General features: G+C 45.6%; 1 protein-coding gene across 4 annotated transcripts in view; it reads right to left on the bottom strand.

Annotated features, from left to right (window-relative positions):
• The window catches only part of SLC4A4 (solute carrier family 4 member 4), a 146,558-nt gene that overhangs the window by 129,280 nt on the left and 4,469 nt on the right, over positions 1-12,809 (bottom strand). For all 4 annotated transcript variants that reach the window (XM_086890754.1, XM_086890757.1, XM_086890761.1 and 1 more), the window contains exon 2: positions 9,039-9,165. In XM_086890754.1, the coding sequence (XP_086746880.1) occupies positions 9,039-9,049 (11 nt within the window). In that variant the 5' untranslated portion in view covers positions 9,050-9,165. The remainder of the gene's footprint in view (positions 1-9,038; positions 9,166-12,809) is intronic.

Here is a 12,809-nt window from a genome sequence, read left to right as displayed (position 1 = left end):
TCTGTGGCTTGGGGCCCATGCCCACACGCTGCAGAGACACGTGTCCCGTTCCACGGCAGGGGCTTGGAACCAGATGAGTTTTAAGGTCCCCTCCAACCCAAACTGTTCCAGGATTCCATGGTTTTGGTTGCAAAGCAGCACTAATCTCGCAGAGTGTGTGCATCGCTCACTTAAAATTTCTTGCAGGGGTTGCTGCAGGATCTAATTAAAAGTGATTATAATTAGCTCTGTAGTATTTCCCCTCACACTTTTGCATGAGTAATCAACTGAAGACGCCAAAACTCAAAACACAAGGGGATTTATCTGGGATGCAAAGACATAAAAAGGCTCCTTCCTCTCAGAGCTGACACCCCGTTGTCACATTTGTACAACTGCCACCGGAAGCCTGTCAAATGTTACGTGCCATGAATGTCATGGGCCGAAGTAGCCCAGGCTCAGAAAACAGGGTTCGTTTGTCTGAAGCCAAGGAACTTGACCACTGCTTCTTTCTGTCCTGCTGTGCATTATTAAAAGGTCACCAGAAACAAGAGCTCTGAAATGGCCTCTGCGGTTCTTTTGAACAGGATATTTCTTCCCCTTCCTGTATTGGAAAGCAGGGAAGTTTTTAACTCAATTTAGAAAACATTATCTCCAAGTCAGAGCTAGCACCCAGTGAAATCAGTGGGGGAATCCATTTCTCTTGAAATCACTTGAAATTCTTTGCCAGCTCAGACAAACACCAGGTTGAAAAACCTGCCAAAGCTTTCTCTTACTCATCAACCAAAGAGCTGACATTACTCCATCCTCCTTCCCTTTGAGTGGTCAGACATTTTCCATGGCCATTTAACAGCCTGCTGGAAAATCTCCCCGCTTCTGCCAACCTGCCAGATCCTCTCTTTGATGACCCTGAGAGCACAGAGCAAAGCTAAACTTTTTACCAGAGCACTTTTCCTGGGTGGGATGCAGTAATGTGCCTCTGGAAGAAGAAGAATAGGCAGCTGGCCAAGACAGGAATGCTGCTGCAGGCATGAGTGGTTTATCTTCTGTTTGATCTTTTCTGCTAAGGGATGACAAGAATGGACTTAATAAATCTGCATAAACACATGAAAGAAGCACGAGTCTGGGGTGATTTGGTGAGCAAAGACAATTCTGTGTTGTCAGCATGGATGCTCTGACACAGTGGAACATTCAGGTTATAAAGAGCATCATTACAAAGAGAGCAGTCATTCTTTTAAGATGAAGAAGCTCCTAACTAAACAACAAGATGGAACAAAGTAAAAAAAATTATCCACATTTTTAAGTTTCCCATACATTTTTTTTAAGAAATATTTTCTGATTCCTTTGTATGGAAAGAAGAAATGCTTCTAAGATACCATGAGATCAGTATCAGAGTACCAGGCATAGAGCTTCCTACAAGAACTTTCACCTGTGTTTTAACTAGGATGTCTGTTCCTTGCTGCCTACACGACTTCAACGCTGTTTTCCAGCCTCGGCTCTCTACCTCTAGTGCCACAATTACTTCCATCCCTTATCTCTCTGCACCTTTCTCCATCTCTTTGATGAGTTGTGCAATGTTTATTCACCATTTGATCTTCTCAGATTGTTTCATAGCAACAGACAACAGTTTATGGTGGATATTGTGTGAAAACTCTCCAGCAGAACGTGCCTATGAATCCTGCTGGTTTCTTGCATAATGTGACTGTCTTTGGAACAATAATGCTGGCCAACAACTTACCTTAATTTTATGCTAAAATTAGAGCGGTTGAGCATTATTTATTTCAAGTCCACTGGTTTTAGTGAATACCAGGAAGTAGTGAGAATGTGTCCCATGCACTTGCAACCCCTACAACTTCATCCACGACACTCAGGCAACGGCACTTGCAAAATCAGAGCAGTCGGAGCAGAAAACACTGCGTAGCAACTACACCCAGGAGAAGTTCAATGTGCCCACCACATTCCTTGGACTGAACACCTTCAGTAAAAGGGAGACCCAAAACCTTGGCACTTGGATTCAAAAGAGCTTCTCAGCGTCATAAAGAAAACCATATTCACAGACCCCCAAGCACTACAGGAAAACAAAGCATTTCTGAAGAGACAAAACAACAGCCTGTCTTCAGTTTCATAAGGAGAAGTGCCTAAAAGCACAAAAAGTGTCCAGACTTTGCAGTTCTCTAACCTTTCCTGGTGAAGTGCCATCAGCTGCCAAACAGCACAGTCCCTTTCCCTTGGCAACTGAACCACATCCTTCATAATCCAGTCCCTGCTTACACAAGGGTCCCCAAATCTTTCCTGAGGGCTCTAGGAGAGATCCTGACCTTTGGCTTTGTCTTTCTCCCTTACTCTCTCTGGGCTTGCTTAAGTCTGGGCCCTATTTACCATCTCTCCTCTAAGATCTTTTCCAATTTACACATCATCAGTCATTTTCTCATGTCCAACAAGGCAAGTGAAGGTTTTTCAATATAAGATTTCACCAGTATATTCAGATTTCCTGCTGCTTGTTTGAATAGATCATTGACTTCTATATTTATACTGTCTGTATTTCAAACGAAAATGCAGTGCTCTCAATCAATTTTCAAAACAGCTGCTAAGATTTTTAAAGAGAAGGGTCCAAATACACAAAACAACCAGGCATAGACATGTTCACCCATTCAGTTTTTCAAAACACACTTGGTTCACTGGGTAAGGCCACCCATGAAATTCCTGATTTGTTTCCTTCAATATGGGAAGTAAAAAAAGCACTCCTGATCACCTTACAAATAGTTTGATAGATTTCTATGTCCACCGCATCATCGTGATATTTTATAATACGGAATATCCTCCCAAAATTAGATTTTACACCACCAATATTGACAATTTAATTCCTTGCAAATAAACAAAGGGTGAAACCGTCCTTTCTGGCAATGTTATGATCTTAGATAAGGCATATCCCATTCCCCTTCCATCTTCCATTCTAACATCTTATGCCATCAGCACACAAAGGGGAAGGAAAGGTACAAACTGTTCAGATACATCAACTCCTTTTTACGGGAGAAGCCCTGGAGCTTCCGACCATGTAAATAAATACCTGACTGTTATAGAAGAGCAAGGACCAGAAACAGGTTCTCTGACACATTCCAAAAATAAACACGGCTGTTCCATCCCCATTATCAGACGTACCTGATCTGAGTCTCAGCAGGGGCCACTTGTCTGAGCAAGCAACATCACGTCTCAGGATGGCAGAGCTCTCCTGACCTTTATTGTTATTTCTGTTATCAAGGACATCACAAAACGCTCTTCCCTGGAAGTGATGTTTGGCTCTGTTTTTCTGCTGGAGGAAGGATTCCATTTTTCCTTTTAATTGTTTATTGTTGTAGGGATCAGTGCTTTTAAGGTATTTCATGTCAGAATTTTTCACACAGAAATAGATACTGACTCACTGGAAGAAGACAAAAGCCAAGGAATTTGAAAACAGGGCTTTTGGTACCCCTAGCTCCATCTCCACCACCACAGGCTACAGATGTGGAATTCTAAGCCCTAGAAAGACTTGCTTTTCATGTTAGGAAACCTTTGCTTTCCACTTAACAGTTGCTCTGACCACATTCAGTCCTTCAAACCAATAAATACAGGGAAACAAGGGGAACTTGCTTCTCCACTGGAAAGAACAGAAACTTGGTTCCAGTGCTAAGAATCTGTTGGCTGCCTTGTCTCTCCCATTAGAAGGCTTCACTCCAAACTCTCAAAACAACTCTGAAGAGACACATTCTCTAAACAAGAGAGCAATTTTTACAAGGGCAGGACAGGAATGACAAGACAAGGGGGAATGGTTTAACATGGACCCAGGGAAGGTTTAGGTATTAGGAAGAAACTGTTTCCTGTGAGGGTGGTGAGGCCCTGGTTGCCCAGAGAAGCTGTGGCTGCTCCATCCCAGGAAGTGTTCCAGGCCAGGTTGGACATGGCTTGGAGCAACCTGGGTGAGTGGAAGGTGTCCCTTCCCGTGGCAGGGGCTGGAGACGTGCTTTAAGATGTGCTTTAAGGTCCCTTCCAACTCAAACAAGCATGGCTGGCTGTTCCCACCGTGACTCTGGGACTGCAAAACATGAAACCAGAGACAGGATGGGCTGTCTGAGGGAGGCTCTGTGGAGGCTGGAGGCTGCCCCCCTCTGCCCTTTGGCACGACCCCTGCCCGGAGCCCAGCCCAAGAGCCAGGTCTGGGTCGGGTCAGGTGTCCCTGTGCCAAGAATGTGCTGACAAACCCAACCCTGTAGGGAGCACCGAGCTGGTCTGCATTGCCTTAGAACCTTATTTCCATTTTCCACAAGTAACAGAGTGTCACTGATTCGTTTTCAGCTCTTCTCCTAGATCTCTTTAAGTTATTTCCCATTAAATGGTACTAAAGGATGTGTTAAAGGCAGGATGGGATGTAATAGGCCTTAAATATTTATGGTCTTTGTATTTATTACAGATCTCAGGCCGCCTATACAGTACGTGCCAGCATCTCCATTCAATGCCAAACGCTGTCAACATTCCAACAGGAAGAGTTTATACCTACCTCAAGTTAATAAATCAAAATTACCACATCAGCCTATAGATTTCTTTCTAGTTTAAAGGGGATTTAGAACACTGCACAAGGAAGAGAAATTTGCTATTGCTAAGCTGGAGAGTTTAGTAGAGTTTATCTACTAAAATAGAGTCAGTAAATAGCACGTTAGAGAGAGGCCATTCTGGAATGCAGTTGGCCAGAAATGAAGCACTACAATTAGCAGGAAATTCTAACAGTTTGGTGAGAGTGCTCTGCATCACACTTACAGAAATAGACTTCAGCTTGCATTTAAATGCCAGCCTGATTCGCAAAACCAGGCAGTGCTGATGTCTTCATCATCATGTAAGTAGATTCAAAGCTAACTCTGGGCAGAGTTAAAAACAGAAAGCAAAATTAGCCATTAGCATGGAAAGTCACTTTCACTGCTGTATTTTTATATTCTGTCTCTACATTTTTGGGCTGCAACTTCATATTGGAAGATATCAGCTGCTGAAAACCCAACTTCAGCACAGCACTCTGTCCTTCCTAAGCCCATTCTGCTGCTCATTCCCTGGAGAGTTTTCTCATGTGCTTTCTACGCTCTCCTTGCAGGCAAAGCTCAGCAAGCAAGCAGGAAGATTTTTCCTGCAGCTTACAAAGCAGAAACCCCCACGTTAACCTTCCCGATGACTCTCACACGCACCGAGGCAGGGCACAGTTAGATTCTCAGCTATGTAATTTCTATTCACACTTTGCCCAAGTGCTGACTGATTTGGGAGCACCAGGCCAGCACTGGCAGGAGGAGAGGAACGCCTGTTCTGGGGAGCCAGCGGGTCTGCAGACACCTGCCAGGCAAACATCCCTGTCCCGCACGGCTGGGATCACCCCCCTCTCCCGATTTGGGATTAGCATCTCATTTGTCTGTGCACCAGCTCTTCCCATCCAGCATCTCCACCAGCTGTCAGAGGCTCTTCCCAACCCACGAGGCAGATGGCTCTGCGGCTGGGATGCCTATCCAGTGCTAGGCACTGGCACTTGGCAAGTTGCTGGAATCCCTCAGCAGGACTATAATAAGCACAGGGCATGACTAAACCTGAAGTGCTGTTGACTTTTCCAGAGGCATCGCGCCACAACGCATACACCACAAAGAATTTGACAAAAATGTGACCCACATCCTCTTTCAATTCCTTATTCCTCTCCCAGCAGCATCTCATCACCCCCAGCCAGCGACCCAAGCCCCGGGAAGCTGTTTTGGAGGCAGTTCCTGCTGGGACAGGCAGGTGAGTGTGTGGCCCACCACCAGCACACAACAGGGAGCTGTAAGCCTTGTTCTGTCCAAACAGCACCAAGCAGGTACAGCAGCTGGGAGCAGCCTCTAAAAGCCTCAGTAGAGTGACACCATGTACCACGTCACTCTTTACTTTCGGCTGTGTTATCGGCCCTCTGGCTACCACTAGCTCCCAATAATTGTCCTAATAACCTTTGCACAGGCATGAATAAGGAAGGCTTTGAATAGTCAGTCAGGAATTTTTAACAAATAATTCCAGGACTGCGAGTTGGAAAGGCAGGGTTAGCTCTCCCCTGAAAGGCAGGGGGCAAACCAGCCATGTGTGACATCCTTGGCACTTTTTGCAGGCAGAGGAAACAAAGCGCTGGATGCACATAACGTGCTGGATAACCACAGCTGGAACGGTCCATCCCAAGCAGCTCTGAGCCAGCCTCAAATTCCTGCAGTAAACACTTCATTTTCTTTGGAAACAAATCATTTGCAAATATTATCCCAAACTGGTGAACAAAAGTGAAAAGAGGAGGCAAGTCACGGCCCTTAAAGCAAGGTATTGTGGCAGGTGATTTTACAATCCCACCAGTCAGTATCCTAAACCTGTGCCCCAAGTGGTGATGCAGCATGCCCATATGTAGGCACATGCACACAGATCCCAACTCTTTTTATGAGAAGAGCAACAAAGTGAAAAGAAAGGAATTTTTACTTTTTGAAGTCACGCACAGTTTATTAAAACTGGATTTTGGAAGCATTCCAATTCTAATTCCTTCCTCTGAAAGAGCTCCATGTCTTAAAAATACACAGTATCCCATAAGCACTATGTCACTTGTGCTTTTAACTCCTAACCAGGCAGGGAACTAGCAGTGGCCCTGTTTTAAATGCATGAAAAAAGGCAGATAAAATGACATGAAATGGCCTGTTTCAGTTCAAGGAAACCCAACAGTCAAGTCAAACAATACACTCAGTCTTGTTTAAAACAAAGTAGGTTTTGAAGAAGAGGCCTCCCCTTTTTCACTTATAGAAGGAAGAAAAGGTGGACCCTTTAAGCTATTTCCAACTGTGTGCCTGTAAGCACTGATCATATTAAAATTCCTTCCTGACCAACATCTTTGTCAAAACTAGGGCAAACACCATTTGGAAATCTTTCTGCTAAAAGCACTTTCCTTCAGGACACAGCTTCAAACCATCACCTACAGCCAAATGCAACCACATGGCCTTTTCTGACCCCTCGCCCCCTGCAATCCCCACTCCCAACAGTGTCAGCCTCGGAGTTTGTAATTCTGCTCCTTCCAGCCAACAACAGGAATGAAGTTCCACACATCTCCACAGAGAACAGGATCATGTTTCTCTGAAATGCTTCAGTTTTGATGTCAGTAACTACATGAGCTGCACATACGTGTAGCTTTCTGGATTTATTACCCTTGCATCTGGAAAGCTTACATTTGGAAAACTTATATTGATTTTTCAGGTGAGCAGCTCATTGGGAACCAAAAGTATTTGGCTCTGAAAGCTCAGGGCCACCAGTTTAGACCAAATCTTTACCTGGCACCTTTCAGACTTGGGTTTTTCTCAGATGGGTGGTGGCCAGACCTGTTAGCCCACCTTGATGAGTGTGGTCTGCCAAACGCTCACAGCTAATCACACTGCTTGAACTTTCCCTTCCTGACCAGGAGGTGTGGTCTCTCATAAAGCGATACAGCATCATTGCATATCACCACCATGCTATCAGACTGGAATCCCAGCCCCTTACCTTGTTCAAAGACTGGTTTTTCATCGGAACTCCTCACCGGTACAGGTCATGCCTCCCAGGTAACCGGTGGTGGCCATCCACAGCACAAGAGCTCCATCCAGTGGCCCCTTCTCCAGCCAACACTTTCCAGAGCCGCAAATCCATTTTGTGTGTGCCCCTTGCGAGACTCTCAGCAATACCAAGGTGCTTCAGCTCCCTCAGTTTCCATCATGCAGCTTATTTCCCATTAGAAATTGGGAGGTTGTACCAGAGGGGATAAACCCCACCGTGGACACCCAAAAATGATGGTAATTTCTGAAATGTTACGAGTCTCTTGCTTTCAGACAGCACTGAGATTGCTTCCCACAGATATCCATCCCTTGTGTGTGTTCTCCTGAGCCCTTCAAACCATTACTTAATACAGATCATTCTAAGCAAAAACGCTGATGTCTTAGACCCTGCACACTTCCTCAGCAGCTCCAGAAAGCAGAGCAGGAAAGGAGATGTTAAACAGCTGTGTGATTTTTGGAGCCATCAGTGTTTCTACCTCACTACATGGTCTCAGAAGACCACCACTCTGAAGTACAACCAGTCTGTTCCTGGGACCCTTCTGTTCCAAAGCCTGGAGCAGTGGGACACCTCTGAGGCCAGCCAGTCCTCTCCTCCCTGGTGTACCCCCACATTGTTTCTGAGAAGCAGTGATGCCAGCTGCTCTTCCACTTGCTCTGATTTACCTGGGACAAAGAGTTATCTCTCTGATCTTTCCTTGGGTGATGTAACAACATGTTGAAGAAAGAGTGTTAGACTGAATTCCTCCTGGGTGCCTTATAATTAGAAGGCACAGTCAGAAGACTGTGGCAATAAGAGAGGCTGGCTTTAGGTAGCTGAGCCAAAAGACAGTTAAAAAATGGCAGTTGTATAAAAAGCAGAAATAAATACTGTACACTCTTGTTATGGAAAGAACTGGCATGATCTCATCTCTAAAGGGATTTAGGTGCTAAATTGCCTCTGCAACCAATTCAAACCCTCAAAATTCCTGAGCCTGTGAAGGTAAGTGCAGATTTAATAATAAAATGTTCTTTACCTATAGAAAAGACTGTTTTAAAAGTCAACTGTAATTAACTGCTGACAGGTCTCCAAGTCAAACCCTTTGTAAGGGAAGCTCAGAGACAGTGTCCCGTTGTTAACACCACATCTCACACTCTGCAGGAACCAGTTTTCCTTTTCTTCTGCGGCATCACTCAGGCATAGAACAACCCACGAGTCTAATCCTGCTTTCCTTTAGGTTTGCAGACCTTCTTCCCACAAGATATTTTCCCACCAGCCCAGGGCACACTTGCTCAGCCCACAGCCCAATTCCAAAGACACCAGAGAATGTCTGCTTTACTTTGACACCAGAGAACCAGTTTATATTTCTCCTCTCTTCCCATCATATAACCACAAACTCAAGTGCCCAGCTAAAATATTAAGTGTCCTGCTGAAGTGTACACTGGGTGTGGATCAGCCAGAAAGAAACCCTCACAGCTGTAGCCATGGACTCCCCCCGTTACCTGTGATGCATTTCTGCTCCTTCCTTGTGCTTCTGAAGCAAGTCCCTTTCCAGCTTCACCGCGATGCACGATGGAGGATTGCCAGAGTCTCAGATACTGCCAGCCATACCAGGAGCTGCAGGGGTGCCTAGAACAAATAAAAGAGATTATCTGCCTCGCACCCAGATGCCTCTGAAAAGGCCAGGGTCGAACTGCAACAAGGAGAGGGCTGCTGTTGGTTGCCAGGTGAAACAGTCAGCAGTGGGGCTGAGCCAGGCTGGACCAGGCTTCAGCTTCCAACATCTCAATTGGCTGTGCAGGCCCTGAGGCTCTGCTGCAGGTGCATTCCCACCAGGACACCAGACCAGCTCGTTACCACAGAGCAACAAGGGCTTTTTGCTCTCTGTAGCCAAGGCAAGCAACTGTGGGACTTGAAGAAGGCACTTAGTTCATTACTGTGTCACAAGCTTGCGGCTTTCTGCTCCTGCCCAGCCTTGCTTATCCAGCCAACACCACCCTTCACTACCAAGGGGAAAAGGGAGAAAGGACTCTGTAGGAGGTGGATAAAATCAGTTTGACCAGTGAGGCTCAGGCTATTTTGGCCAACATTAAAGCATCAGATTAGCCAGTCCATTTCCAAACCACACCCACAGGAGAAAGGAAGAAGCTGGAGACAAGGCTGCAGTTCAGCATGGGAACGAGCAGACTGCTCCACAACACACATGAACACACACCCAAAACTGTTCAACTTGTGGGCAAGCCTGGAAAATCCTGAAGCTGAGCATCACAGACAATTCTCAGAAGGACCAACGTATGGGAATGATTTTCAGGAGTTGGCAATGGCCTGGGTATAGAGCCAGGCTTTTGCCACTGCACTGGGTACTGTGAGGACCTCCCTTCCAAATCTATAGAGAAAAACCGGCCTTACATGTGCACTCTGACACCCCCTGGCCCTCAGCCACCTGGGGTGGGCAGGCCAGCCTGTTAGACAGAAAACCCTCAGAGAATCTTCCTAGAGAAGAAAGCCAAAACCCAGACCCCGGGTGCTAAGAGATTACAGCAAAGGCAACCATGAGACAGCAGAAACCAAAACCATAACGAGCTGCAATGATTAGTGAGCAGTAGCTGTGCTGTGTGTGGTTACAGAGCAATACTCTGTGCTAGAATCACTGTGACTATAGACTCTGGCTACATGCTGTGGGCACTTTTTTTCCCCAGACACTGCTAAACCTAGAAGCTGCTTCTCAGGTCTCTGCAGGATGTGGCAAAATCTCTCAGGAGTTTCAAAGCCCTGCTCCTTTGCAAATCCAAGCATCACTGAGAAAACAGAGTGACAGTTTACAGACAGAGCTGTCAGGAGAGTGAGGTGACATCCCCTGATGACAGCAGGACATGGGATTAAGCCAAACCACTCCCAACCCTCTAGTGAGAGTCAAGAATGGTCCTGGTTACATGGAGTCAGAGGGAGAAGTGAAATGAAGCATGTCAACACAGGCTGCATTTTCCTTCTAAGGCAGATAAGGAGAGTGCTGGAGGGCTCTCAGCAGGGAAGGAACACAGTTGGCTTCAAGAAGTTGTGAAATCATTGCCTATTTCCAACCAGTGCCTCAGTGATGGGAACGAATGAGCAATCATTCGTGAACTGGGAGGAAAAAATAATTAGCTTTCCCAAATCATTAGGGAAAGTAAACCCAATAGTAAGTCATACAAAAACACCATCTGCCCAACAAACCTCAAATGACACGGTTAAACTTGGTGAGAACCTCCTGGAAGAAGGAAGCCCCTTTGGCTCCTTTCTAGCTGGTACCCAAACAGCTGGAGGAGTTACTGGGAGGTTACCCAAGTCCCAGTTACACCAGTTTACCTACAAATATAAGCAAGAAAAATCTGTTGTGAGGAAGGGTTCACTAAGTCCCTTAGCAGAGTCCACACTTGGCAGCATCACACCATGGCTATTTAGATGGAACCCCTTCCATCTCAGAAGGCCAAACTCCAAGAAATTATTATTGCTGCAAGAAATTATTATTGGTCAAGCAAAGCCACCAAGTCATGGAGAATAAGGAAAATACTGGCAGCCAAGCAGGTTTGGAAGAGATATCAGGAAGGAATATCTTTCACGTGGGACTGGTGAGGCCCTGGCACAGGTTGCCCAGAGAAGCTGTGGCTGCCCCTGGATCCCTGGGAGTGTCCAAGACCAGGCTGGACAACTCTTGGAACTATCTGGGAGAGTGGAAGGTGCCCCCTGCCCAGGGCAAGGGCTGAAAGAAGATGACCTTTAAGGTCCCTTCCAATTCAAACCATTCCTTGACTTCATGATTCAGGAGGATGGAGCTGCAGAAAAAGGGTGCAGGCTGCCTCTGTAGCAAAAAATAACAAGGAAATTTTTTTTTTATTTCTTAGCAAATACAATTGTGTAAATAATAAATTTTGAGCTACTAACTTGGGGGAATCTCATTCACTCGAGCCAGTCTTTGATCATCCCCAAGCTCTAGTAGAGAATGTTTTGATGGGGCCTGCTCTAGCAAAATAAATCCAAAGTTCAGCAAGGCTGCTTTCAAGTTCTTCAATAACCTTTTAATGACTCTCTACTGCCTCCTGACTTCTTCCAGCCACTCAAAAGCCATGTATCACACATTCAGCCTTAAAAAAACAAATAGATGAACACTGATACCAAATTTAATCAGAACATTGCTGCAAATCCCTGGAGATGAGGTTGTGCAACAGGCTGCCAGAGGCAAGGAGCGCACTGCTGTGGTAAGCAATTTGTAACAGCAGCTAGGACAAGTGAAGAAATCAGCAGTGGGGCTGGGGTGGGGATTTTCATCAGCCTCTAGAAAGACTCCCTGCTCTACATGAATTATAAGCAAATGCCTTCATTACAAGGAAGTCGTAACACCCTTTTCCTTCTCTTAGGAAACATCTAAACATGCCCAATTCCTTACCAACAGCAGATAAGCAAAGAGCTTCAGGGTGAAATGGATCTCTAAATGCCACAGCAATGCCAGCTTCACAGAGGCTGTTCTACTCCACATTATTTATATTTTCAGTACACTTTTCATCTTACTACCCCAACAATCCTGGTTTTACATTCCTCATCGAACTTGTTTTTCCAAAGCAGTGAAAGTCTGCCCAATCCCACATCTCATGATGTCCCTTCCTGCCAGAGCAGAACCTGACTGTGGAGGGAAATCAGCTTTCTCACAGGAAAGAGTTTAGACACACGCTCTTCTTGAGAGGCTGAAGGGTACTTTAAAAGTCTCCTTTCTCCCTCTCCCATCAGTGACTTGTGAAAACTGAAAGCACTTGTGCTCTAAGCCAGCAGAATTCAGATACCAAGAAGGGAAAAAGGAAGAGAAAAACCACACAACTCGTATCCAAAGCAAAATACAAGTATCTCAAATTTATGAGTGTCAGAGGAAACCACTGCCCTAACCCCTTTCATTAAACATTGACAGAGAGCTCATCTGCATATCTTCATCTCCAGCAAACAAACCCAAGTTTGGAGTCAGGTGTGCTTAGCTGGATTAGAGATCACTTTCCCTCTCACCCCACCACATTTAGGGCATGAAAGGGAGAATAGAGCCTCAAAAACACCATCAGGTTTTGGACTGATGGCTCTCTCCCACCTCCTTTCGCAGCATGTTTTCCTGACTGGGAGATGCTACGAAGAAAACAAACATAGAAACCACAGGCTAACCTGGTGGGTTCCTCTTTGACAATATGCTCTGTGCCAGGGGGAAAAGAAAACAACAAACCTTCATTCTCTTACAACATGTGCTTAGCTAAGTCCCA

The sequence above is a fragment of the Cyanistes caeruleus genome, chromosome 5, assembly GCF_971803275.1.
Source record: "Cyanistes caeruleus chromosome 5, bCyaCae1.hap1.1, whole genome shotgun sequence".
NCBI lineage: Eukaryota > Metazoa > Chordata > Aves > Passeriformes > Paridae > Cyanistes > Cyanistes caeruleus.
Note: the sequence above shows the minus strand (reverse complement) of the source record. Positions and strands in the feature narration are given on the sequence as shown.